A 27,863-nucleotide genomic window follows, 5' to 3' on the forward strand; every position below is an offset into this window, starting at 1 on the left:
CACCCATACTGAGAGCAAAGACAAGTCCAGCGACCAAACCTGGCACTGGAAACGCAACGGGAAGGGACTGCACATCAGCACGTGTCACGTTCACACAGCTTTATTGAAGGTGAAGCAACGGCGGAGCCATCTGAGGGCTGTGGTTCTGTTACATGTCGTTCTTTATGTCAGTTCTCTGTAGGTAGTCGAGAAGGTGAAAAAGTCCAGATAAAAACCAAAATGCATCAGGACTGCATCTCCTTTCATTCCCAAATCCTGCATTTTTTAGTTCCTGGGAATCTTCCACCATAACTGCAGACCACAAAAATTAACCTCTTTTTTTTTTTTTTTTTTTTTCCTCATTTGGGAGGCTACACACCTTTAAAATCAGACTGACAAGCCTGTGGAGGCTTAAAAGTAAAACACCACCTACAGAAACATCAGTCAGCCAGGTTCTCAGGTTGCACCGCTAGACTCACAACTCTGGAGATCCAAGATTTAAAAATAAGTCATTATTTCCTTTTGGAGTTGTCCGCCGGTTGTTCCGTTCAAATAGACGAGGGAAGGTTAGTTCTGGAGGACCGTATTCCTCCAGCAAGCAGGCTCGTGGGAAAACCTGACCTTTCCAGGAACACCAACTATCCTTCATGTGTATAAAGAATGAAATCCCAGACTTGGGTCCTAGGCAGGAGAATAAAGAATTTCCCTTTGGTAATAATTCAGACTTTCATTCTCTGCTCTCTCTTTCTTGCCCTTTGTTTGGGTACACACGTTGGTGCCCACCTGCTTCTCATAACTCGCCTCGTGGTGTGATGATGGATGGAGAAAACGAATTATTCCTTTCCATCCGCAGCGGAGATGTGCGTTTCTCTTGGCCGAGTTCTGATACCACCCCCGGGTTGCCCTCAAAGTGAAAACCAAACGTGGCCTCTTGGAGTTAAGCAGCTTGGCAGGGCCACGTCACGAGACAGTGCAACCCGGTTCCTTTCTCTCGTTGCTGGTTGGAGGGAAGCAAGGTGCCAGGATACCCTGAGCAAACTGCGAGCGCAGCCGGGGTGGGACATCCCTCTGTGGACAGACCTGCAGAGGAAGGGCTCTCTAGCAGGAATATTTTTAGAGTGGAATTGTTTCACCTTGCTGTTTTAAAAAAAGAAACCAACAGAAATTAGCGTGGCTGGCAGCTGTCGTTTTGTGAAAGTCTTTGTCCATAAAGGGAGTAAAACTGCTCTTTTAGAGACAGACAGACATAAAGGCAATAGAGGACTCACTGTGAGGGTGTTAAACTTCTCTTGGCATCCTGGAACATGACAGAGGATAAATATTCTGTTGTTTCTTGTAGCAGATACCCGAGCATAGGCGTTCCAGTCAGGAGCCAAACTACTGTGCATTCCTGAAATGTCAAACGTTAAACAAAACTGTTCTGGGCCAGCTGATTGATGACCACCTAGAAAATCTCTGCAGCACCAGTGGCATCCATCCTCCAGGCCTTGGATTTTAGTGTTGAAGATTAATCTTGTCCCATGAAGTCTGCATCTGGATTGGGAAATGAGGCAAAGCAGCACAGCAAGAACTGAGCTGCCACCAAAACTGACATAAACTGAGTTCTTGTGGGAAGGGCACCTCCTCCTGCTTCGAGGGGGCAGCTCTGGGTAGCTTGGCCAGTCTTTGTTTGCAGGACATAATGCTCAAAAGCTTAAACACTGGACAAACTGCTAAAGTTACAGCTAAACAACATCATACCATCGATCTACTCGTGGCTAGGAAAAAGGAGAGAGGCGATCCAAAGTCCTTCAGGCTGCGGAAGGTCTCCATGAGTTAGTGCTTATATGTGTGGCGGACCTCGTTGCCTCCTCCGTTGTGCAGTGCTCAAGGAAAGTCTCTGAAGGTCTCAGTCTTGTTTCTTCTCCCTCGCCCTGGTTCTGAATTTGAAGCAGCATCCATCCGAGATACTCGTGAAGAGTCGGAAGCTTTTCTATGGTCAGGATGTGAAGTAGGAGCTCTGCATGGAGTAGAGTCGGTCAATGGGGTTGCCCACGCGGGCTTGGAGGAGGTTGGCTTCAGCTGTGGACAGCAGGCAGTCTCCCAGGTGGCTGATGCTCTCACTGTCCATATCGTGAAAAACTCCTTCGGAGTCTAGAGGAGGAAGGAAAAGGAAATGAGTGGGAACGTGGCGTGTGAGGGTGACAGCAGGGCCGTGTTTCACCCGGAGCAGTGGTCAGCAGGGCTGGTATGAGGTGAGCCCCACACAGAGGACCGGCTTTAGGTGTAACTCTTTCCTCCCTCACCCAAATCACAGAACCCCAGAATCATTCAGGTTGGAAAAGCCCCCCGGGATCATCGAATCCAACCCTCAGCCCAACTCTACAAAGCTCACCCCTATCCCACATCCCCCCACAGCTCATCCCAATGACCCTTAAACCTCCCCAGGGATGGGGACTCCCCCCCCCCATCCTTGAGCAGCCTATTCCACTCTCTGAGTTAGATTTCACGTTGGATGGAGGGAAGACCCCAGCCCTGCTCCCCGGCCCTTAGCAGGGCTCAGTCTGAGGCTCTGGCCTCCCCAAACTGCTGAGAAAGGCTCAGCCCAAAGTCTAAGTCCTGCGGAGCGCTCACTGCTGCTGGGCTGCCTTACAGCAGAGTTGGCTTTTCATGACTTGGACTGCTCCATGCAGCTTTGACACAGAGACAGGACAATCTCCCCACCGCTCTCCTACCGTAGGGGTGCAGATGGTCCCCTGGCAGCTGGGGCGGCGTCAGCCCTTGTCTGTACAAGTCTGTGCTGTAGCCGTTCTGGTCCAGGGGCAGCAGCTGCTGCTGGGGGATCCTGGGGTAGGGGACCATGAGCCCATCCAGGCCGTGAACACTCGCGCCGTCTAAAGACACAACCGGTGGGATGGGTTGAAGCAAAGGGCACGTGGCACGCGCTGGGGCAGAGCACTGTCACAAGAACATTATTGAGGTTGCTGCAGCGGTATGTGGCGCATACATGCAAAGAAAAAAACCCTCGTCTTCTCAAAAAGAGGAGATACGTGCTGCATCACGAGTGCCCAGGAGTCTGCCTGGACGTTACCAAGTTATTCCAGCTTGTACATACCAATTCAGTTACAACCCGCCTGCTTTTTGCTAAACTCTTCCTTGCACCCATTCTTGCTCGAGTCAATCCCCTCTGTCCCAGCCTGTGGCCCCCAGAGCTGTCACCGTGGGCCATGTCTCCTCACCTTCGCTGTCATCGTTGCTCTGCCGGCTGTTGCGGCCGGTCCCTCGGCCTGTCCCTAAGCGAGGGTTGCCCAGCTGGTCTTGCTCCTGCTGTTGCTGCTGTTGCTGTTGTTGCCTGCGGGCAATCTTCTTCATCTGCAGGGAGACGGAGACCCCGGGTTTGAGGGTTTGACTTAGAGAGGAGGGGAGAGGGTCACGTTTAACACAGCAGTGGCCACGGCCATCTGCCTTGCACAGAGACCGAGCCCGGCCGTGGTCCCAGCTCAGACTCCTCGGGGTGACTCCTCTGCTGTCAGCTCTGTGTGAGAAAGAGGGCTGGCAGAAAAGGCTCCATTACCTCCGTGGGAGATGCCATTTGCAGTTTAAAAACCAAACAGCTTTTTTATCACTACAAAGCGAGGTTTTCAAAGCCACATATTTTCTGGTTTCACCCTTTCCATTCTGCAGAATTAGAAATGTTTCCACTTCTAGAAGAAAGAAGTGGGAAACCCTTCTAGTCTTTCTATAGTGAGGGGGAAAAGTAGAAAAAGAGTAATGAAAAAAAAAACCCCACAACGTGGAAAATCACAGAACCATCAAGGTTGGAAAAGACCTTGAAGATCACCTCGTCCAACCACTAACCTAACCCTGACTGTTCTCAAAATGTTAAACCCTGCAAACATCTATAATGAATCGATTTTTATATTTCCCTTTAAGCTTGTGCTACTACTAGATAGTGGCCTGTAGGACCAGGGGGGACCTGTGGTTTGGTCCTGCAGAGCTGTTCTTCTGTTCTTCTAACCTTTTTTTTCTTTTCTTAAGCTATTCTACGTTTCCTTTTAGCTGAGCGAGCGTGCGGGATATCCCACAGGCAGGCAGAACCCAGCTGTGGCACAGGAACCAACACTCACCTTGGCTCTTTGGTTCTGGAACCAGACCTGAACCACCCGCACAGTCAAGCCCGTCTCAGCTGCCAGGGTCTCTCTCACCTGTCCACAAAACCCAGAGAGCTGAATCAGAACTTAAGTGGCACTTTAAAGGATCCAAGCCAAGGAGTGGCCTCCTTATACCTTTCTGCAGGGTTTTGAGGAAACCTCGAAGGAGGCCTTGAACGCCCGCCGCTGCTGCGTGGTGAGGATGGTGCGCGGGCGCTTGGAGCGCTTGTGGTCTTTGCTCTCCTCGCTGCCTTTGCCGTGCGAGTGGCTGCCATCTTCATCCTCACTTTTCACTGCAACGGAAGATCAGTAGCAGGGATTCAGCAGAGAGCCGCCCTACCTGAGCCATCTCCCAGGGCAAGGATCCAGAGGAACTTTGACCTTCCAATAACTTTGACCTCCACACACAAGCGTGGAGTGAAGCCAGGAAAACTCACGGACCGAGCTGGGGCTCAGGGGAACGCTGTCAATTCTGAGACAGCACTGATGGGCCAGGCCGGCCCCGTATCATCCCTTCTGCTACGTCTCAGCCCATCCAAACCTCTCCAGATCGGCCGAGTGGATCTCAGCAGCCTGGTACCCCCTTGGCTGCCTATCACCAGGGGGAAGAGATGCTAAAACCTCCACCTACCTCCATCTACCCCCTCCGCAGCCTTCTCTGCAGCTAATTAAGGCTTAAGCAGTACCTGCCCTCTGTAGGAACCCACCCCGGTTCCCCACCCTTGGCTCCAGCCCCTCACCAGACTCAGTGGGCGCAGGGCTGATAGCGCTCAGCATCTCCTTCTCCTTCTCGTAGTCACTGCGGCACAGCAGCTGCCCCTCTTTGAGCACAAACTCGTCTCCCCGCTGCAGGCGCCGCTCGCACTCGCAGCAGTAGAAGCAGTGAACGTGGTAGACGTTCTCCAGCACCCTCATGATGAGCTCGGAGGGGGCGATCGCCTTCAGGCAGCTGCTGCACTTGGTCTGGAACAACCTGCAAAGAAGGTCCCGGCGGTTGGATGTTGGGCAGGGAAGATCAGCCCTGGGTTGGGGCTAAGGAAGCTGAGGGAGGAAGGGGGTGGGTGTTTGGAGCTGTGCTAGCACATCCCAGCAAGGAGCGGACATCCCAGCTGTGTTTTGGGGCTTTCTGACCCTCTGTGGGACCAGGGAGGAACACAAACTTGCCTGGCCCATCAGGACAGAGATCCGTGTCCCCTCTTCCTCTCCAGGGCTGTTCACTGCCTGGCTTTGTTAGGTTGTTCCTAGTGAGAAGACTTTAGGGACCCAGGCTCTGGAGGAGCCTTATGCAGGGAGTCCCACGGGAGAGGCTGTTTGTGCCCCACGCCGTGTCCAGAGAGAGAAATAAACAACTGCTGAGCGCCCCGCGTACGGAGCAGATGGTTCTGATGAAGTAATTTGGGATCTAAACAAATGTGAGCAGTGGTGGCTGCCGGCTGACAGCTTCTATTTAGCCACTTGACAAGAGAAAGTAATAAAATAGGGATTAATTAGGCTGTTGTTTAAACACACAGGATCTTCCCCACCAGCAGGGAACTCATAAACTGGGATTGAGAACAAGACTGGGTTAATCCTCCTGGCAAACTCTGCGGAGCAGGATGAAGAGGCTTACAGGGGTGGGCTCATCCCTTCCAAATACCACCCTGGATTTGTGCTGTGCGGTGGCTTTCGGCTGAAGTGTCTGGGACATTCCAACTGGAATGGTGTGGGATTTCTCTCCTTTGTGTGAGTGTGTTTGTGTGCATGTTCCCCTCTCCTTCCCTCTCTCTCTCTCTCTCTCTCTCTCTCTCTCTCTCCCCTCTTCCTCTTTGTCTTTCTGTAATTCACACTTGAAAAATAAGAGTCGAATGTGAGTTGAAAAAGCTGGGAGTAAAGAGCAGCCTTTTAACCACAACCTCGCGCTGTCTTGACGAAGGAGCAAACCAAGAGCGTGTTCCAGGAACAATCCCAGTCCGAATCTGGGCTGAGTCCAAATCTGTCCCTTTCCTAACACCAACATCCTTCTGTTACAGCAGAAATGAAATAGTAAAAAGAATAAAAAAGAGCCACCAATAGAGCCAGCCCATGATCATGGCTATCTGGGATCAGTCGGGACCATGTGACATATTACTAAACATTAAGTTACTCATGTTCCTGGACTTTAAGCCCAGATGGAAGATCATGGTGATCTAGTCCGACCCAGAGACTCTCACCCAGGGATTCCCACCTCGGGCCTGGATGTGCGGCAAAGGGCAGCCAGCAACTCTCTGGGGGCTCTGAGGGATGGAGGATCTTCCACATCCATTTGGAAGAGGTTCTAGAGGCCAACTAGCTCCTCATTCCTTATTTCCACTTGGAATCTTACTTTTTTCCATGCCCAGCAACTAGACTTTGTCATGTCTTTCTCTTCTTGAGAGCCCCTTATAATTAGTTATGCCGATTGTGGGTAATCAAGCTGTTCTTCCTGCCAGGTTTCTGTCCCTTGTCCTTCAAACAACTGGTTTAGAAGTGAGTGCTGACTTTCCTTTGCATCTCAGCTGGGAGAATTACCGTCCCCGAAGAAAGGTCTGCCTGGCTTTGCTATTTGCTGTTGTGTAGCTGAATCTAGTGACACAAATACCACTTGACTTTGAGACAAGCCCCATGCTCCCATCTGGTCTTACCGTGTCTTTCAGAGACAGGTTTACTCCTGCAACACACCCAGGCCAAGCTGGTTCCACCCCAGAGCCCCAAATCCAGGGACAGACACATTAAGAATGTAGACTGGACAAACAGAAGCTTTACTTCAATATCCCAACCTGACTCTGAGCAAGGAAGAGGGTAGTTTAGGAAAACACTGGTAGAAAACTCTCTGTCTTGTTTTATTGTGCTTTCTTAATTATTTTTATCTGTATAGATTCTGGACATTCCCTGGGTCCTTTAATATTTCTAGCCTCAGTGATATCGCTGGTTGCTTGTGGAAAATGACCAGATTTTTTTTCTTTTTGCTTAGCCAAGGTAGGTAGAGGAAAGCTTTGAGCGTGATGTGCTCCTAACTGGGGGCAGGCTGACAGCGAGAGGGATGGAGCAGAACAAGGAAACATGGAAACAGATGTCGGAGCCGGGAAAGGAGACCTAGTCACCTGCAAAGCACCAAGCCCATTCCTCCCGCTGCTGTTGGGACGAGGCAGTTAGCAAGCCTTATTTAAAGATGCTGTCATGTGCCAGATTTCCATGAAAAGGGCTTTTTTGCAGCTATCAGGTGAGGGAAGTGCCGTTACTGCAGCGTAACTCAATAACGCTTTTGGCAGCGCAAGGCCTGCACCCTCCCATCTCCCAGCTAAGCCCTGAAAACAAATCCGCTCTGCTTTGTACTAATTGAAGAAAACATTCAGCAAGCAGCTCATAAACACGGTGTCAGCTCGCATTACACAAAATTAAAATTCTCAGCCCCTCCAACACCAGGAATTCCTAAAGAGGCTGGTTTTAATATTGCCTGAATCCGTTTAAGTCAAGGTAATATTGTTTGGGTTGCCATAGGAACAAAATACATCTCCGTTGCTGGCAGTGGGTTACAAGGAGGCTTGGGAGGCTCTGTGGATGCGGCTACACGATGTCTAGAAGCGGCTGCCTGCAGAAGCTACGCTGAGGGACAGTCCCAAAAATAAGCAGGTTCCCAGGTTCATAATGAAAAGCGCGTTCAGGCACAGCAGTGACACGAGGGAGACCTCTGCGTGCTCCTGGAGAAGAGCAGAGCCCCAGCAGGACCACTTGGAAGTGCCTGTGACTCTCAACAACTCTATCCCACGTCGGTTGGAAAGACCCTTAATGCCTCCTGAGCCTCATAGTCCACGTGCCTCCACTTGTATTTTGACCAAGTCTCCCCACATCCTTGACTTAACACCCTGGTTTCCTCAAACTCCCAGCTGAGTTTGATTTCTGTTCCAGATTCCCTGACAGGAGATGTGTTAAGGCTATCAACTTTTATTCCTGGGAATGTTCAGAAGCCATCCAGCGAGCAGAGGCAGGCGGGTTCACGCAGGTACATATCCCACGTCCTTCTTACCAGCTTGCCTCTAATTACCTTTGCAAAGGTAATTAGATAGAATGATAGAATTTGATTTTCCTGCCAGGGGAGGGCTCACCTTGATGGAAAAAGTGTCAGTAGCAGGAAGGCAGATGGGCTTACAAGTGGGAACACCTCTGGGATTTGCAAAGGCAGCGGCTCTGGAGCAAGAGGAGCAGTTACTCACAAGTCAGCATCACGAGAGAGGCTTGGGGTGACAGGGACAGGTTTTGGCAGCTGCTTTGTCACCCTGACGGACACTCGAGGCAAAAGGACCGGCGCTGGGGGCAGAAGCAGCCTGGCAGCTGCCTGACAGAGGACAAGCACATCTGTAGCGTTTGCCAACTCGGAGACAGCACGTGTCACCCAGGCGGGGATGAAGACACAGGGTATGTTCAGAGAGCTCTGGCGCTGGGCTGGAGGCCAAACCCGCTGGCTGCCCACGCTCCTCCTGCCGGGAGGTACTCGGGGCCGGCTCTGGGGCTGCACAGCTGGCACATCTGCCGAAAGGGCTGAGCGCTGCCGGCCTGCGGGACACGGGCAGCAACTCCCTGGAAGCCCCAACGTTATTTCTCTATTTATTTCTCTCTCAGCCCAGCATCTTTGTGATGCTTGCTGAAATCTTGGTCCCACCAGCATCCTGGAGCAAGGGGTTACATACTCTGTGAAAACCTATTCCTTGATTTAATCCCCTCACCCTACCTACAGCATCCCCCTCTCTTTTTTACCATTAACAATCCACTTTTCCTTTAATTACAAAACAGTTGGGGAGGGCCCAGCATTCAGTTCAATGAAGTTTCAAAGCGTGGAGCAGTGGGAAGAGGAATCACAGCGAAGCGACCACGTGTGTCTGTCCAGCTTTGGCACCCAGCTGAGGAGCCCTGAGGTCTCTCTACATCTTTTCAGCCATTTCATGGACTTAATTTATCAGACTTTAGTCCTGGTAAAACACCCCAGCGCCCAACTCTCCGTTAATCCTTGCTGATCGCCCCTGTCACCGCTCAGGGCACCGCTGGCTCTGCCGATGGCTCTGGAGGAGAAGCAGCAGCGCAGCTCCCCGCTCTCCAGATGGGGATGAGCGGAGCAGCAAGTTATTTGAGAACTTCTCTGACCTGCTGTGGCCCAGAGAAGACGCTGACCCAAGCCTGGGAAGGGTAATTTTGGGGGCATACGATGGTCTCGACGGGATTAAAAGGTGTTAATGAAGCAAGGAATAAGCTGGGAGGCCTGTGCTTCATGAAACTAGCTTATTTAGTTAGGGTTTAGTCAAAATGAAGCAGTCCAGGCTTAAGCAAGGTCTGTTTACTTAACATTGAGCTGCAAAATCCATTGTAGCCGTCTGAAATATTGAAGTGGAACTTGCAAAGCCTCTTTCCAGATTTCGGGCTGGGGGCTGAGGGCATGATGGGGAAGGGGACACGCAAGGGAAACGAGGAGGCGGCAGCAGCACAATATGCTCTTTCATTCCCCACCGCAACGGCCATTTCCCCCAATTCAGCGATACAGAGTGGCACCAGGGGATTAAGGGGGGAAAATTTCCTTCTGCTTAATTTCTGACTTCTTCCAGCAACGTCTGGGTCAGAGAGAGAAGGAGTAATTTGGGGGCAACAGTTACCTTTGCTCTCCATTCCCTCCAGAGCTCTTTGTAGGTTACATGAATAGATTTACCCCCAGAAAGGAACTTTGTGAGTGTGTAATTATGCAACTGTGCCTCTTGTCAGAAACAGCCAAGACTCAAACAGTCTCAAACTTCCTCTAATGTGAGCGTGTACACCGGAAAAGAAGTTTTCAGAAGTCAAAGCTTACCAAAGCCAAACTGCCTGCTGCATGCAAAGCTCTGCCCCGAGGAGTGGAAAAAAACAAATTTAAAATAACAGGTGTTATCATCGCACTTAAATGTTTCACTAAAAGGCAGAAGGATGGGGAAGGAGTTGAAGAGCCACTGTGGCGCTATTGCTGTTTCATCTTCATGGTCACACAGTGGAAATGACCCGACCTTCTCCATCCAGCACTGGAAATGGAAGGGTGAGGGCAGCACCACAGTCACGTAGGACAGAAGGATTTGGGGATGGAGCAGGCAGCAAAGAGATCTCCCCAGAGCTTCGCCTCTAGCACCACGAGCAGCATTTAATGTAATTGCGCTTGGTTATAAAAAGTAGCCAAAAAAACTTCATCTCATAAGTGTGGTCCTGCTTGGCTGGACCCTGTAAATGCCCTTGGCACCCACCCAGAAGGTAAGAGGTGTTACAAGCTCCGCTCCCTGGGCTTGATTCTGTTCCTGTCAGCGATGAAAACCGAGACTAACGCCCCCCCCCCAACCACTACCACTGCCGAAAACCTAAACCAGAAGCAAAACAGAAAAGCAAAACAACACCAAAGAGGTTCCCAAAGCCAGAGAGTTTCATAAATATTAAAGTGACACGAGTGAAATGCTACTGAAAGATTTAATACTGTGCTGCTGCTCTGTCCCTCAAGGGGTTAAACCCCCCACTGCGAGGATATTACTGCCAGCACGGTGGCACTGAGCCATCACCATATAATCTGATGAACTCTTTTATTAAATTTCACAGGCCTGTCTTCTTTATTAAAATCTCCCAGAATTCATAGGGCGCCTGTCATATCACTGCTGAATGCTAACAAAAAATGTGGGTTGGTTGTTGGTTTGTTTTTTTTTTTTTTCCCCCCCTTTTCCCTGAGTACTGCCAGGGAGGGATTGTGTTGCGGTGAGTGGCTCTGTCAGGTGAAGGAGAGGTGGGAGGGATGGTGCTACTGGCTAAAGTACAGTGGGGAAAGGGGGCTGCGTGCTTTAGCAAGCACGTACCCCCCCAAACCATCCCCCTCCACACCCCACAGCCATTCCCTGCTGAGACAGAGCTCAGCGGCGAGGAAAATGGGTCGGAAAACTTGAGTTTTACCTGTCTCTGTGCTTTCTTTCCTGGAGGGGCAGCTCGCAGCCTGTGGCCCTTCCCAAAGCCCGCTGTGAGTTTGCAGGGAGGGATCAGCGTGGCAGGACCACACTTTCCCCAGGAGCCAGCGTGAACTGCTGCTTCCAAGGAGGAAAAAGGAGCAGACTCCCTCCCAACCCACCCAGGGCGGCGGGTGACAGCTCAGGGTGTACCCTGAGCCGTGCCCCCCGGCCCTTGGCTTGGAGCTGCTGACACCCCGTTTCACATCCAAGCTGCCCTGTGCTCCCAGCCCCGCGAGAGCCCTCCTAAACTGAAAATACTCTGTCACTGGGGCTGTGCCACGGGGGGGAATCTAGCGCCTGCCATCACCCTCACCGCTGCGAAGCCGAGGCAAAAATGTTCCTGCTCTGCTTTAATCCCTCATGAGGCTGCCTCTGAGCTGTAGGAAGGTGGGATTCAGCTGTTGAATCTCTACAGACTGGAACTAGGCTGCAGCTTTGGTTTTATGCTCTTTAGAGTATACTCTAAATGCTTTTTTTTTTTTTTTTAATATTTCCAACAGGAGACCGTGGGAGTCCTATCCAGAGCTGAGGGGGCACAGCAGACTGCGGGAGGCCCAGAGCTGTGCTGAGCAAGTGCAGCATTTATTTCTCTGGAGCCTGTGCAAAGTTCCCACCGTAATTCAGAAGCTCTTGTGGGATCCTGCTCTTGCTGGTTTTTCAAGGATATTCTAAAAGGTGTCCGGAACGACAGAGCAAAGCTAGTGCAGGGTAGAGGAGGTGGGTCCTGCCCCAAGCCAGCCACCCCCGGAGAGCGGCATTGCCCTCTTCTTTTTGGAATTATTTTCTTTTTTAAGTGCAGACTTGGCGAGCTGACCCACTTTAGGGCTCAGGCTGGTTCTTACTCCACACAGATCTCTTAGGAAGCTCCAATCCCTAGTTCAAAAAAAATGGGAATGGCATCGCTATGGGGATTCCACCTTTTTGGGAAGAGACAAAGTACCTTCCTGCTGTCCCCTGGGAAGGGAACCGTCAGCTCCTTTCTCTCTCCTCTTGTTTTCCCCCTCCCCGCTCAACAAGACACAAACCAAAAAAAAAAAAAACAAACCAAAAACCAAACTCGCTCCAGGTCCACGGGTTTAAAGTTGGGAGTTATCAATTCATATTGATTTTGTCCTGCCTTATTGCATGGCTCCGGGAAGCCTCCACATCTCCATTAGTATGCCTGGCAGGAGAAGGGTTCCTTCGCTTAGTAGCTAGGGGTGATATTACCGATCCAGATAGTATCCAAACTCAATATCCTGTTTCTCCTTTTCTCATTTCCTGTTTGCAGGTCTGAATGCTGGCGTTGTCACAGCGAGACAGGGGAAGGCAGGGAAAAAGAGAGACAGCAGGACAGTGTGTGCACGGGAGAGGGAGGGCTGGCGGTGGGGGTATTAATGGGGGAAGTGAGGGGGAGGGAGGTAGAAGGGCTGCAGACACTTTTATTACAGATTTAATAATGACAAAAGAACATCATTAAACATTCATTAGAATTATTTAATTAAATTTTACTTTGGAAGGGGGGGGGGGAAGAGATTAGATATGATGTAAAAAGCAATATTGATTGAGAAAAGAACAAGCTTGGGAGATGTGATTTAAATTAAACTCTGCGCTCGCTCCCTCTCCTCTCTGTTTTAAACGAGGAATGGGGCATGTGGTGGCACAGGGGACGACTCGGTAGCACGCAGCAGTAAAGGGGCACCGTGGCTGGGCAGGGCTGCTGCCTGTCACCAGGAACAACATTTCCCTCATCCCATCCTAATGTGGAGCCAACTTTTCCTGGCAAAATGCCCCCAGTGCCTTGGGAAGGGTTTCAGAGCTCTGAGCTGGGCAGGTGACAAGCAGGAGGTGGGCACTTGGCAACTGGAAACTGTAGTCCCTAGCCATGCCTTGCTAGAGTTTTTCATAGCTCTGGGCATTTTCTCTTGGTGCTGTGGGGATGAGGAGTCACAGAGCATCCTCACTGCAAGGGCTGAGAGTAAGTCCTTTAAAGTCCTTTAAAGCAGGACTTGGTTTAGAAAGAATTAACGTGCTTATACAAAACAGCCATGGCCCGAGAGATGGCCGGGACAATATTTCAGCAAAAAGTCAAGCCTGCCTCAAGGACTGGGAGGAGGAGAGGTACACTTCTACGACCTCAGGAAAAAAAATGGAGTGTAAAGTTGCCTTAATGAGTGATCTGCTCCAGAGAGAGCACACCAAGCTAATGCAGTTGGCTTCTGCATCCCTCTGCGTGGATGCTCATAAGGCAGGTACCAGTGAAACATAATCCAGATTTTAAAAATCTAAAGAGATTTTTTTTAAACCGTGAAAGCTGTTAAGCTGTCACTTAACAGGAACCCACTTGTTTTAACTCAAGAAACAGTGAGGGAGATCTCCGTGTACAGACCAGCCCGCCTTGTGATGGAGGGGTAGGAATGAAGAGAAGGGAAGTTAAAAGTGAGAAGAAAGAAAAGAAGAGGAAAAAAAAAAAAAAAAGCAAGCCAAAGCCTCAGGGCCCAGGTGACAAACTGCCACGTAGACTCTCCTCGTCCACAAAAAGCCACCAGCAAGTTGTACACAGGCGGTCTGTGACCCAAAGCAGCGCGGAAGCTTTGCTGCACCTCCAAGACTAACTGGGATTACTGGTTTAAACCCGAGTCTAGATTAACAAGGCAGCTCCCGTTTTGGCAGTACCTGAGAAAAGGCTGCCTGGTCGTGCACAAGCCCTTTAAACGGGTGAGGAGCTGCGTGGCTGCTCGTTTCTCTGCTTAAACTGTGGCCCTAAATTTACCTAAAGCCCTAATTTTAAAAGCACCAAAAGTGGATGACACAGGTTTTTGTGATTAATGTAACCAGTTTAACAGCATGTTGTTAATTAATCTGTGTATCTTTTTTTTTTTTTTTTTTTTTTTTCTTTTTACAGCCTGAGCTTCTTTCTTGCTGCAACTTTCTCCTGGTACCAGCAAAACCCCATCCAGGAACAAGGAAGGGATCTGGGTGCTGCTTCTCCTCACAAGGTGTCCAGCTCTGATACACTGCAGCTGTATCAGTGGGACCCCAACAGTGGAAAAAACCTCTGTGAGCAGTCAAAGACGTGTGAAGCTGCCACCGAGATAGTTAGGATAAACTGTAATTAACCAAATTTAAGCTTAATTGCATTAAGGGTGAGAGGGAAATGAAAGCTGGAAGCAGATTATGGATCTGTCTTATAATTCAATTTGTGCATCAGTTAGGAAGGAGGGGGGCACCGGGCGCTTGAGCCCCTCGGTGAGCAGGAACAGCAGAGGGAAAGAGAGTGGGACTGGGAAGCAGAAGGTGGAAAAATACCTTGGGAGAAACAAGGGAGAAGGAGCAGCTTAACCTCTCCCAGACGGCTGGGGGGACAGGTCAGAGGGTCTCATTTTTGGGGTGCTGGGTGCCACCAACAGCACTTGTTCAACAGTGTCACCTTTAGTGCCTGGTTCCACCCAGGCTTCTCAAAGAAAAGGGAGGACGGAGAAACTGGGTGAAGGATTGTCAGTGCCACCCTTGGAGTGTTAGACAAGTTTAGAAATAAAAGAAATGTGATAATGTGGGGATGGCAGCACCTCTCTGTTTCATAAATCACTTCTCCCTAAATCCTCCCAATCAGCCCCACCAGCCCTGGGCTCTCCACGTTAGTGCAAACTCTTTGCTGAGACCGAGTGCCTCTAAAAACCTTCTAGTGGATCCTCTCTAAAGGATCTAGAAGAGAGAAGAACAGGGTCTGGGCTCCCCTTGTGCTCCAGCAATCTCCTAGTCTGGGAGAAAACTGGTTTCTTAAAGCATTAACAGTTGAGGATGCCTGTCGGGATGGTTGTGCTGCATGGGAGCCTCTCCTGCCTCCCTGCCTGCTGTCTCCAGCGCTGCAGCCCCTGGCACTGCTGGAAGCTGCCTCTCAGGAGTTTATTTCTGGCACCTTTGCCTTCGCGGCTGCCCTCTTGTGGTCCCTGGTCCTGGACTGAGAGAGATGCTGCGGCCAGAAGCAGGAGCATGGGACAACCTCCAACCCTTGGGCACTTTCAAAACTCAGAAATCCGTGTCCCGGAGCCCTCCGGCTGTGCTGCTTTAGGAGCTGGCGCTGGGAGAGTTGACAGAGCAGCGTGTTGGCTTTTCTGCAAGTGAGCTGCAGCACTGGGTGCGTGGGGAAACATCCAGCCCCTCCAGCTGCGAGGGGCCGGCGGTATTCCAGGTGTTATTCCAGGCACGGAGAGGGGAACGGAGGTGCTGGGATGAGAAAGCACCAGCACCAGGAGCTCTAACCCTGCTCCTTGCCTGCTAGCCCAGCCTTGCAGCAAGCCCCGCTCCTCACCCAGACACCATCTCTCTCAGGGCAGGAACCCACAAACTGGGTCTAAACCGAATTAATCTGGGGGAAACGCTTCCAGCCACGCTGCCCAAACCCAGCCAGGCCCTGCGTCCAGTGCAAACCCTCACAGCCACCCCTGACCCGAGCGAGACCTCCCTCTGCCTTCCCCAGCCCCAGGTGCCACGGCCAAGCCCGGAGCGAGCCCGGGGAGCTCTGCAAGCCGGGCTGGGAGCAAGGCAAGGTAAAGCTGGAGCCCGTCTGTCAGCGCCACGTTAATAAGCTCAGCCCTGAAGAGCTGCCTGTCGAAGCCCGTGCTGCTCTGAGACTGCTGGACCATGTCCACCTCCCCAGCCCCAGGTGGTGGCATCCTCGATATCTGCTTCATGCCCGAAAAGTCACCTGCAGCCTGAAAGGGATAAGAAACATCTTTCACTGGAAGCACCGAGGATCCAAAACCTTTACAACCACTCGATTGTTAAGGTACATCTGTGTCCTCTGCTTGGGGGGAGACACCGTGAATTATGGCTGTTTACTTTGATATCTAAGTCTTTTTTGGGGTCATATTTTCCTTTTTCCCCATCATAAGAGAAAGCAAATTATTTTTGCAGGCAGGCCTAGCTGATATTAGACTATGGTCACAGCGCTCCAGCACCTGGGTGGTTAAGAGAACTCTGCCCACTAAGAGTATGAAAGTTGGTGACATGGGGTCTGGGAGAGACTCAAAGCCATGGGACACAAAACATGGAAAGAAAAAAAAAAAAAAACCACAAAAAAACAGCCCAAAAGAGGAAGAGTTATCTATCAAAGTAAATTACATTTAATTAAACTAGAAAAATAATGTGCCACACAGAGAAAAAAGTTCTTCCTCCCCCAGGTATTCCCCCCATTAGAAAAACAATCCAACAGCGATGGGGAACAGACAGCACGTGGTGGCTGGGCTCTTAATCGCGCTCAAGGCGCATCTGCATATTTCTTTCATTTCGCAGTGATTATAGCGTTAGTGTTTAATTTCCTGGGCCCTGTGAACAAACCAATGCAAGGGAACAGTGAGAACTGGGGTAGGAATAGCTTTGTGTAATTAACGTCATTAATCATCAGACGGGCTTCGCTCTCAGTGGGAGACGGGGCTCAACCACCCACCCGGCAAGGCAGGAGGAAATATTTGGGATGGGGGGGAAAAAGGGATCAGATTTTGTGACTGGGTTGTTCGCCGAAGCTTTGGGGAGCTGGTCTAGTGGTCACACCGTGTCCAACAGATGTACGGCTGCAAACCCACCGTGGTTGTCCTAAAAACAGGCCCCCAAGCTCGATCCCGGGTTCAAGCTGCCCAATTTCTGCGCTACCGAGGTCATCCCGGGTGGAGCAGGGATGGCTGCCGTGACCTCCCCAGTTTGGAGGAGCAAAGTATCTCAAGATACCAGCTGGGGGTGCTCCTCGGAGGACAGGTGACAAGCACAACTCGCCCTGCTAATGGGTGCTACCGAAGGGTGACGGGACTTGGTCCCATCACCCAGCCCAGGGGAGCTGGGAGGAGCTGCCGGCTCCTTCCTTCCCACCTCCTTCGTCCCCTCGTCCCCCGTTGTGGAGGTACCCGCAGGGTCTGTTAGCCGGGCACACGGGCTCCATTCATCACTGCCTTGTCAAGGGTGCTCATTATCTCATTTATTTGCTCACTTCTCAGAGCGCTGTCACTTTTCATTACCTCCCTCCAGCCGGATGGAGAGGGAGGGCCGGGAGGGGACATGACTTGGGGGGACCCTGTTGCTCAGCAGACGGAGGAGCCCCGTGGCCGAGCAGGGCGGTGGGGGATAGATGGTGAAGCAAGATGGGACGGGCAACCAGAAGCCCCTTTTTAAGAGTGGTAGCTTTCATCAGCTTTTGCAATCCCTCACATTTTGGCACTGTTTTGCCCTCAAGTCCCTGTTTTTGGGGTTATAAATACATCTCAAGCACCATTTTTTAATATCATCATGCCTAGGAAGAACTCTGATCATTTCTGAGCTGACTACAACCAAATGTCCCAAACACAGCAAAGCGGAAGGAGAAGCTTTTATACTTAAGAGCCAAAACAATCCCACCAGAAGAATAAAAAAAAAAAAAAAAAAAACCAAAACCAAAAAACACACAAAACCCCAACAAATCCTTCTGGTTTCAACACCAGTTTCATCATTTTTAAGGCCTGACTTCTGCTTCTGGAATGCAATGGGGTTTGCACGCAGTGCCTGGGCTCATTCTTGTCCTGTCCCAGCTTCTCCTACCCGGGAGATCTTTGCTCGGAGGGGAGCCCTCCCACATGGTTTTAAACATTAACCAGCTTGCTCAGAAGAGTTGCCAAGGCGCTCGGTTTGGGTCAGTCCCTGATATTCGGGCAGGGAGGGTCACTGCCTGGTTGGCAGGGAGGAGCAGAGCTGCTGCCTACTCCTCGGCTGTTCTCTGGATGCACAAGAGACTTTTGATCCCCTTTACCCTCTCTCCACATCCCGGCTGTTGCCTGAGCCCACATCTTTAACCTGCTTACTCCGCCCGATGAAAAAAGTCAGCTCCTATTTCCTATTTTTCAAGCAACTCCGTTCGTATCACACCACCCGCCTTTTCCTAACATGCACAGCCCAGAAAATTGGCCAAAGTGGTTAAAGGTCCCCAAAGGACAATGCTGGATGTCACCCCAGGGTACCAAAATACCTATCTGGCAGCCGTGCACCAAACTCAGAGCCCAAGTTTTCCGTCTCTGCTCTCTGAACACCCCTGCTCGGCAGCAGGGGCAGCTGAGGTGGGTTTTTAAGGCAGATGAGCTTCTCCTCGTTCAGAAGGATCTCCCTAAACCTTGGCCACCCTTTCGTGGGCTTTCAGAACCCTCGTGGCTGGGAATATTATCTCAGCTTCATGTGCAGCGCTAGATTCTGCCCCTCTCACCCGGCCAGGATGAGAATAGCTCCGAGAGGACCCCAGAATGGATGGAGGCAACACTGATGGCTGCGATGTGCTGCTCAACCCCTCCTCAACCCTCTTGCCTCCACAACCAGATGGAGAAACCGCGGTGATTCAGGCAAAAAACGGGGACCGTGAGGGCACTGGCGAGGACTCGGCCTGTGCTCAGCTGTGCCGGTCACGTGCCAGCAGCCGCTCGGCAATGGAGAAGCTGCAAGTCAGGTTCGAGCTGAGTTCACCCCGTATCTCTACAGAGGACGAGCAAATCATCTCCACATGGGCAAAAGGAGAGTGTGGAGGAGAGGGGGAAGGCTGCCAGCGCAAGGCTGCGGTTCAGATCCCTCCTGACAGCTCCCCGGCAGCCCCCACATCGCCTGTCATTCCACAAAACAAACTTCAAAGTAAACAAGGCGCCCAGGACCGGGCCGTTGCAGCCACTCTATCATCGTTCAGGAGTATTTTTCCTTCCTTCCCCCCCCCTCCTCCTGAGCCATTGCATTTACACGAGCTGCCCGGAGCTGGATTTACAGGGCAGGTGCCTGAGCAAAGCGCAGGAGAGCTGGCTGGGCCCCAGGCAAGAGGGGAAGAGGAGAGTTTCACAAAAGCCTTCAGATTGTGGTTTTATATGATAGGGACTGCAGAACAACATCCATCTTCAGGCTTAACATTTCATCTCTAGATCAACAGTCCGTTCCTTCCCCCACGTTCAGCTGCAGCTGCTGGCTTATCTCTCCATTAAAGCATTTTCCTCTTATTGCACAGTTTCACATGAGAAGGAATAAATGCCAGATGGGTCTCCCCTCCAGGTCACCACGCTGCAAGCCCCGGTCTACGCCGCAGCCCAGGGCGACACTGGATTCTGGAGCCTGGGATTCATCGCTGGCCAAAACCACGAACTTTGGAAAGTCAAGGCCAAGAATGAATCCTCTGGGGGACAAGATTTCCAAACAGGAGGACTGAGAGTTTGCCTCCCTAGAAATTCCCATGCTGGAAGCACAAAGGTGCGGAGCAGAGACGCCTTCAAAAGTGCCCTGAAGCACCAACTTTCAAAAGCACTTAAGGAGTTGGAGACCCTAAGGGGTGGTTTGGAAACTGGCTGAGGTAGAGAAGCGGGATGGAGCAGACTGTGCCAGGGGGCTGCAGCCCTGCAGCTGCAGCCGAGCGCAGCACGGCGTTAGGAAAACCAGCGCGGCCACGCTATCCTGCCCCAAAATCAAAGCAGAAAAGCAACGTTGGAGCCTGAGGTCTCTCCACGTGGAAATGCCGTCACTGGCCTCGGGTCAGGCCCCCAACTGCCTGGAGGAGGAGATGCTGCTCCTTACAGACCAGTCTTGCAAACATGTTTTTATCTGGTTATTCTTAACCACAGTGGATAAACCCACTCCAGTGCCTGGCTCCTGTCTACCTGCAACGCAGCCAAAGCCACGACCTTACGGAGTCCCGCCTCCCTTGGGTCAAAGCATCCTGGGACCCTCACCCTTCGCCGGGACGGTGTGGGTGCTGCTGTGCTCGTGCAACCTGTCCTTCCTCTCCACGACAAGCTGTGGCTGTGCCTGCCCAGCTCCTTGTCCCTGCCTCTCCCAGCCACCCCAGGGAAGTGGGCAAGCCCCCATATTTTTATTACCATTCCCATCGCTGCCAAGCGCTTGCGTCAGTGGCTGGGAGGAGGCTGCACCCTCCTTTATGAAGCAAAGGGAAGATAAGATTGAACTGTTTGGTCTTTAAGAGGATGCTGCCAAACTTCAGGGAATTGATGGAGCATCTTCCTGGCAGCATCCTTGGATGTTTGTGTGTCCCATCACCAGCTCTCCCCAGCAGCACCAGCTGCAGGAGGTCACAACCAGACACAAGTTTTCTGGGCAGCAGCACTGCCCCCCCGCTATTATTTCAGGGGAAGTCTCGATACAGGAGAGATGAGCCGGGAGGGAGCGTGTGGCAGCACTTTGTGCTGTGCCCACCGGAGATGCTTATTTGGCAGAGGAGAACCGAGGAGCCACCACCGTCAGCACGAGCCACCAACCCAGCCCGGTCCTTCACCCTGGTGCTGCGGCATTAATGGCATCGCCAGCAGCCTTGGTGACAAGTAGTGATGTCAGGGAGCTGCTGAGCTCTGAGGAGCTCCCTATCCCAGGGAGGGAGAAGCTCACAGCGTTTCCTGATGTAGCTGAAGTTTGCCGGAGGTGTCACCAGGGTTATTTAGCTCTCTTGCCAGAGGCAGAAGGAAAGGCAGCAGCCTTCAAGCCATCCCCTGCCTTCGAGCCATCCCCTGCCCTGCTGCAAGGTGGACGGAGCCAGCCACCGGTGTGGCAGCAGCTCCATTTATTTACAGCCATGATTAAAGTGCTCTGTGCCAAGAGATAACCGCCGGCAGGCTCGACCCTGCCCCGGCTCCGTGGAGCGATGCCGCTGGGCTGGCGCATCCAGGAGGGAGTCTGCGGCGTTGGCTCATCCTTCACTCCCAGGAGCAGGTCCCACACTCCCGTCAGGCTCTTCCAGCTTATCTCTTGTTCCCGAGATGCTGAAGGAAAGGGGGTGGCCAGTGGATGGGCTCTCACCGCTCAGAGCTCAGGGATCAGCCTTCGGGGAAACGAGTGGCTTGTGCCACATCACCCTCCCCCCCCCCCAAAAAAAAAAAACAACACCATCTGGGGGTTGTTGGCGCTGCCAGAGGAGGGCCGAACTGAGGACACGAGGCTGTCCTGAGAGGGCAGCCCCTCTCCCTGTCCTCCTGGACTCATTTCCAGCAGCTGCTCTGCTGCAAAATGAGTCCAGGCTGCAAAAAAATGGGGGTGCACAAATAGGCTCCCTGAGCTTCCCGGTGCCCCCTAGAAAGGGATGTCACCAGAGTCTGAAGGAAAGCGAAGGGTAAAGGCTCCAATTTCCAACCAGAGCGGGTCGGAGTGAAGGGGAAAGGATCTCCCTGTGACCACAGAGCCAAAGAGTGGCAGAGGGAGGAGATTCTCCACCCCGTGTTCACCTCCCAACAGTGTTGAGAAGCGCTAAGAGAAGCACCCGAGCAGCTTCGTTAACAAAAGTGCGTTAATCACAGAATCACAGAACCCAGTTTACAACCACAGTTTATGACCACTAAAGGCAAAAAAACCCCTTCACTGCTTTAGTGCTGGGGCAGGATGCGGCCACTCCGCCAGCTCAGGCGCGGCCGCACTTTGGGGATGTGCTGTGGGAGATGCTGCTCTTTGAGTTTTGCAGACAAGGCTGAGTTTGGGATAAATCTAAAAAGCGGATTTTTTTCCCGAGGATTTCACATGCAGCAATGGTTATATTTATCAGATCACGCAGCGCAGAGCAGGTGTCTGCTTCCCCCGCGGTCCCACAGCCCCTCCAGGTACCTGCCACGCGTTTGTTTTTGGGGCTGTCTCCTTCCACAGCCCCACCACAACCCCGCTTTCACTCACAAAATGCCCTCAGCCCTCCGGCTCCGCGGGGCCCTTGGCCCTGCTCCGCTCCCCCTGGACTCGCTAACGCTCAGACACCTCATTTGAGGCACAATTAAAATTACACAAGCAGAGGAGCGCGACAGCCCCGTCTTCTCCTGGAAGCCTTGGCAAGGTGCTCAGAAGCAAATGAGGTTGGACGAGATGATTGTTGTAGGTCCCTTCCAACAAATTATTCTATTCTATTCTATTCTATTCTATTCTATTCTATTCTATTCTATTCTATTCTATTCTATTCTATTCTATTCTATTCTATTCTAATTTCTATTTTACCTCTTCTCTCCTCTCCCCTCCCCTCCCCTTTTTCCTTTTCCTTTTCCTCCTTTTCCTCCTTTTCCTCCTTTTCCTCCTTTTCCTCCTTTTCCTTTTCCTTTTCCTTCTCCTTTTCCTTCTTCTTTTCCTTCTCCTCCTTCTCCTTTTCCTCCTTTTCCTTTTCCTTTTCCTTTTCCTTTTCCTTTTCCTTTTCCTTTTCCTTTTCCTTTTCCTTTTCCTTTTCCTTTTCTTTTCCTTTCCCTTTCCCTTTCCCTTTCCCTTTTCCTTTTCCTTTTCCTTTTCCTTTTCCTTTTCCTTTTCCTTTTCCTTTTCCTTTTCCTTTTCCTTTCCCTTTCCCTTTCCCTTTCCCTTTCCCTTTTCCTTTTCCTTTCCCTTTCCCTTTCCCTTTTCCTTTTCCTTTTCCTTTTCCTTTTCCTTTTCCCTTTCCTTTTCCCTTCCCATTCTATTCTACACACACGGTGGTGTTGACCCTCCCAAGGGGACAGCGTTGCCACCCCGAGCAGAGCCGAGCCCAGCCCCTGCCCAGGGCACAGACAAGCACAACCACGCAGCGTAACCACAGACGGGGGCTCCCACCCCCCAGGAGCGGGTCCCCCCTCGCCCCCAGGAGCGGGTGCCCCACTGCAGGAGCACGCTGGGCTCCCAGTGTAAGGGGAAGGGGACATCCCGCCCCGTCCTTGCCCGAGCTGCTCCTCGCCCCGGGAGCGGGATCTCTGCTGCGAAGCGAAGCTCCGTGAGTTAAATCTGCCAGCCCACGTGTCGCAGGAGGACGAGGCACGGAGCGTTGTCACCTCCTGGGTGGCCTTGGACACCCCTCACTTCCTGAAAAGCATCACGCCAGCCCACAGCAAATCCTTTGTGCCTCCTCAGCCAACAGCTCATCCCTTCCTCCTCCTCCTCCCTGCCATGTCACCACAGTAAATCAAAGCCAAACCCCGTCCCTCTCTTTGGGCAGCATCCCTCTGCAGGACACCTCCGTGGTCCTTATCACCCTCCCTGGTCCCCACCAGCCAACCTGACCCCGACGCCACGATGCCCATTCCCAGCCCACCCTGCCTCCAGCACAGCCACGCCAGAGCCAAGAGGGAAGGAAAAAAAATTTAAAAAAAAAATCAGAGAAACTCATCGGGCACTTACTTCTCGTAGTCGTGTTTGCAGTAGAGCTGCCGGTTGCGGCAGTAGCAGGTCCCGGAGAGCGGCTGCAGGCAGACGGTGCATTTCACGCAGCCTTCGTGCCACGAGCACTCGTTGACACGCAGGAGGAACCGGTCGGAGATGGGGGTGTCGCAGCCGGCGCACACCTCCCGCATCTTGGAGTCTGAACCTGGGCAGCGGGGAAAAGACGGCGTGAAAAGGAGAATCAAGTCCTGCAGCAGCAGTGTCTGTCTTTTGGGAGGGGGTGATGCTTAGCCTCACATAAACTCCTTGCAATCATCCACTGTTGGGTTTTGCTTTTGTGTTCTTAGAGCCACGTGGCATTAGTGTAGGAGAGGGAGAAGGGAGGCTCAGCACAGAGGGTTTTTGTGACAGCCTTGGAAATAAATGTCAAAGTTGGCTCTGCGAAAGCAGCAGGTTTTGGGTTTCTCCACAGGTGGTAAATTCCTGGTGAACCCCAAGCCCACAGCTCTGGCGCTGTATAAATCACAGAGGACACACATTTGGGAACGGGAGAGGAAATATACGTGTGTCTCGATGGGAGACAGTGGGTGCTGAGCTTGGTGGAAACCTTGGTCAGGGTCAGAGGACAGACCTTGCGTCTGAATTTCATCCAGTTTCACCCCAGATTTGGTGCTAAGAGCTGCTTAAAAAGGCTCCAGAGCTTTGGCATTTTTTTCCTCCTCGGTGTTATCAACATGTAAATCTATGGCTGCTCTTCAAAGGCTTCATCGGGAGAACTTCAAGGTAAAGGAGGCAGCAATAAATACGCTATCTGGTGCGCTGGATCTGGGCTGCGGGCTGAGCCAGGCAGCGGCACCCTCTCCGATGTCCACAACCTCCACCCTGCCAAGCTCCTTGGCTTTTACGAGCGCTTATCTCCGTCCTCTCCAACCTCTCGATGCTTTTCCCCTCCTGTCAGCTTGTGGATCCCGGGGTAACACCCACCCAAGCCCCCTGGAAGGGTTGGGGGGTTGATGGCATCCCATGGACAACGCAGTGAGCTGCCAAGAGCTGCTGCACCTTGGAGGAACGTGCTGTTGAAGGGGAACACTAAGCCCAGCTCTAATTTAGGCACCGTCCCAGGGCAAGGAGACAAAGCCAACCAGTAGCGCTGGGAAGTGGCAGGAGACGCGTTCCAGCGGAGAGCACGCACCTCTGCGCCAGGCTGCGAGACCCAGAGGAGCATCTCCAGCAAAAGGGGATTTTCTGCTTCTCTGGGAACACGCTGAAACCTCCCTGCCCCCCAGATCTTCTCTCCCAGGCTCAGGGAAGCAGCACTTGGTCCTGCCTATACTCCTCTCCTGGGAAAGATCCCAGCCAGGACCGCGAATCAGCCCATCACCAACTTGTTTTCCAGCTCCTTGGTCTCCTCCAGCTCAAATTGGTGGCAGGAGGAGGGATGAGCGGGGCATGGAGCAGGCAGGACTGCCACGGTGGAGGCAAAATGCCGGCAGACAGAAAGTATCCGCGAGCAGGAAGCTTTCAGAACCCTTTTTCTGTCCAGCTTTAGCTTTCCCAAAGTCCTGAAATCCCTTGAAGCCGCAGCAAATGCTCTCTGCCGTGCAGCGCGCCGCTGCTGTGACACCAGCGTGGGAGGGATTGTTTGCGGGGAGCAAATTGGGCTAATTTGGGCTTTGTAGGCACCCAAAAATGGGGGTGTCTTGTGCTAAAGCAGCTTCTGCCCCACTTTATTGCAGTGTTTGGGTTTGGGTCCTGCATCTCCAGGCTCGCAGCCGGCGCCGCAGCCAGCTGAGCCTGCAGACATGCCCGGGCGATGCTGGACGTTGCGGCAAGCCGAGTCCTTTGCAGCTCCCAGGCTCGGCACAGGTCATTAATTAAGTGCTGGGACCTGGAAATCGGGTGACAGCATCAGCTGGAGAGGGGACCAAGACCCTGCCGGCCCTCCTTGCAGATCGGGATCCAGCAGATCAGGAGTGGAAATGAGGATTTTAGCCCAAGAAGAGGAAAAAATGAATGTCTGCCATGCTGGTGGCAGAGCGGGAGCAGCAGCACGAGAGCTGTCAGGGTGCAGCTCCGTAACGCCAGGAGTGGCCAAGGCAACAAGCAACCACGTCCCAGGGGCTGTGGGCACGTGCAGGGCTTCGGCGCAAATATTTATCCCACGTCAAGCCTCCACACCTCGCTTTTTCCTCCCTTATTAATGGCTGGAGTCAAATATTTTCAGCCTTCTTGACTTTGACCCCACAGGCTGCGTGTCACTGCGGGACCAGCCAAAGCTCCAGTGGGCTAGAGGCATCTGGGACTAAAAATCCCCAACTCCTCTTTAATTTAGGGGGAAGAAGCAGGGAATAATCTAATAGTAAATTAGTCTGAGAGCAGATAGTTAAATCGCCAGGGAGCTCCCGGAATGTGGGATCAGTTTAAAAGGGAGAGACACAAAACTTCAGCCCGGGGATGTCTGTCCCTCCCTCTGGCTCCGTGAGCAGGCAGGAGGGTGCCAGGGATTTGGGATGGCAGGAGGCAGCAAAATCCTGCCCGCTGCCTGCCTGTGCCGTGGCTCGGGATGCACGGGCAGGGCCCGGAGAGGAGGTTTCTGCCCGGAGATAAGTCACAGCTGAGTCTCGCTCGGCACAAGGCCACGAACACAGCGATGCCGTAACACAACGGGAGAGGAGCGAGCGATCCCGAGCTCCGGGGGGAAGAGGGGATGTGAAAAATCCTGGGAAAACTCTTGGCCTGCCTGAAACCCCCCACAGCCAGCCTGGGAGAAAGAGGCAAAACTGAAAGTAAAGGAGATTGTGCCCTCAAGACCATCAGGCTTGTAAAACGCAACAGTTTGGGCTTGCAAATACGTTAAGGAAGAGCAACCCCGGCCCACCATGTTGTGTCTCTGCGAAAGGGAAAAGGGACGACGAGGGGGACGCGACCCGGCACCGACGCGTGGGTGCCTCGGTCACAATTAACCCCCCGCATCCAGACACCCCCCCCATGGCCTGTGACCCCCCCGCCGGCTCAGGGGGTGCCGACATCCTCGCTGTCAGCAAAACTTGGGGTGGGCAAAGGCGGCGCTGGCCGGCGGCTGGGCTGGGCGAGGGCCGCGGCGCCGCGGCTGGGCCTGGCACGAGCTGCTCCCCCACATCCCCGGGGCACCGGGACGAACCGAGGCTCCGGTGGGGTTGAGCCGCGGGGTCGGGGCGGACAAGGGGCGGGTGTTCGCGGTGTCCCCGGCCCTTTCGGGCTCCGCGCCCCGGGCCGTTCGCCGTTAAGGACAAGCTCAGCTGCTTTGGCGTTGCCCAGCGTGCCAACATCCCACCGTGGCTTTTGCCTCCTCCGAGTTGGCAAAGCCCAAAGCCGGGCTGAGCAAGGGGGGGAGCTCCCCCCTCCCCAGGTCACCCCGACAATGCGGGGGGGGGGGCGGAATCTCCTTCCCGAGCGGGCCTAAACGCCGCAGAGGAGCAGGAGACGCCGTTGACGGCCGCGGGGATGATGCGGTTGGGAGAAAACGGGCAGGGCCGGCGGGTCCCGCTGCAACTTGCGGCCACGCCGAGACCCCCGGAGCGGCCCGGGCAGGAGGATGAGGATGGGGCGGGCAGCTGGGGGGGGGCTGAGGGGGTCCCCGCTCCCCACTCCCCGGTGTGTGACCCCGCTCCCGGTCTCGCCGGCACTCACCGAAGCCCAGGACCGGCGTTGCCTGCTGCAGGCAGGACGGAGCCTCTTCCGTCTTCATGCCGGCGGCCAGCGCGGGGGCTGCGGGCGGAGAGGAGCCGTAAGAACCGGGACCGGTTCCCCCCTCCTCCCGGTGCATCGGGGGCTGCCCGGTGCCTCCCGGTCGTTTGCCGCCTCCCGGAGCTCCGCTTAACGAACGGCAACGAAATCCCGGCGGCGGCGGCGGCCACCCGCCCCGCTCCTCCCGGTCCCGTTGGGGTTAAACCCGACCTTGCCCCCGGCATCCCCGGAGCCCGCACCGGGGGCTGCGCCGGTGGCTGCGGCCGCGGGTCTTCCCCCCCCCCCCCCCCTCCGTCCCCGAACCTCCTTCCCTATCCCGTCCTGTCGGGACACGGCGGCCCGACGGGTCCCTGCGCTGCCGGTGCCGGTGCCGGTGTCTCCGGTCACGGACGGGGCGCACCCCCGTGTCACCCCCTCCCCTGCCCTCCACGGGGCATCCCCCGCCGGTCGGTTACCGGCATCACCTCCCTGCCCGCCCCGTCTACGCGCGGGCACTTACCGGGATAACGATACCGGCAGCGGTACCGGCAGCGGTACCGGCAGGGAGGGGAAGGGAGAGGAGCGGAGCGGGGCGCGATCGTGCGCGGGGCAGAGCGCGCAGCCCCCGCCCGTGTCCGCGCCCGCGCCCGTGAGCGCCGCCGCCCCCCGCCTCCCCCGGGAGCGCGCCTGAGCCGGGAGCGCGTCGGGGGCCCCATCAAGGCGGGGACCCCCCCCCCGTCCCGGTCTGGACACCCCCCCCCCTCCCCACGCTCCCCGTTCCCCCCCGGGGGCTTGATGCCGGCAGAGCCCGGTGCGCCCTACAGGCGATACCGACGGCGTCCCCGGTGGCGGGTGTCGCGACAGAGGCCGCGCTGCTCACGACAGGGACTGTCGCAGGCAACGGGGGAGGCTCCGCGGGGTCCGGACCGTCGCGGGGCGGGGGGGGTGGACACCGGGGGTGCTCCGCGCCGCCGGTCTCGTTAATCCGCCGCCGCTC

General features: G+C 53.7%; 1 protein-coding gene across 1 annotated transcript; it reads right to left on the reverse strand.

The window, feature by feature from the left end:
• Positions 1-1,957: 1,957 nt before the first annotated feature.
• LOC141972232 (LIM homeobox transcription factor 1-alpha-like) lies at positions 1,958-27,582 on the reverse strand. The gene is made up of 9 exons (XM_074930096.1): positions 27,387-27,582; positions 26,831-26,908; positions 23,180-23,366; positions 4,850-5,082; positions 4,245-4,402; positions 4,086-4,163; positions 3,198-3,330; positions 2,694-2,852; positions 1,958-2,112 (listed from the first exon to the last, which is right to left on the reverse strand). Exons 1-9 carry the CDS (start codon positions 27,580-27,582, stop codon positions 1,958-1,960), a joined length of 1,377 nt encoding a protein of 458 aa, XP_074786197.1.
• Positions 27,583-27,863: the final 281 nt, after the last annotated feature.

Source organism: Athene noctua, chromosome 31 (assembly GCF_965140245.1).
Source record: "Athene noctua chromosome 31, bAthNoc1.hap1.1, whole genome shotgun sequence".
Classification (NCBI taxonomy): domain Eukaryota; kingdom Metazoa; phylum Chordata; class Aves; order Strigiformes; family Strigidae; genus Athene; species Athene noctua.

What these genes read in the sequence shown, in the direction of transcription:
- LOC141972232 (XM_074930096.1), bottom strand. Translation starts at nt 27,582, where the DNA reads ATGGGGCCCCCGACGCGCTCCCGGCTCAGGCGCGCTCCCGGGGGAGGC. An exon ending in CCTCAAAACCCTGCAGAAAG is followed by an intron (nt 4,164 to 4,244) that starts GTATAAGGAGGC and finishes TTTTGTGGACAG; the next exon opens with GTGAGAGAGACCCTGGCAGC. An exon ending in GGACCATCTGCACCCCTACG is followed by an intron (nt 2,113 to 2,693) that starts GTAGGAGAGCGG and finishes TTCCTCCTCTAG; the next exon opens with ACTCCGAAGGAGTTTTTCAC.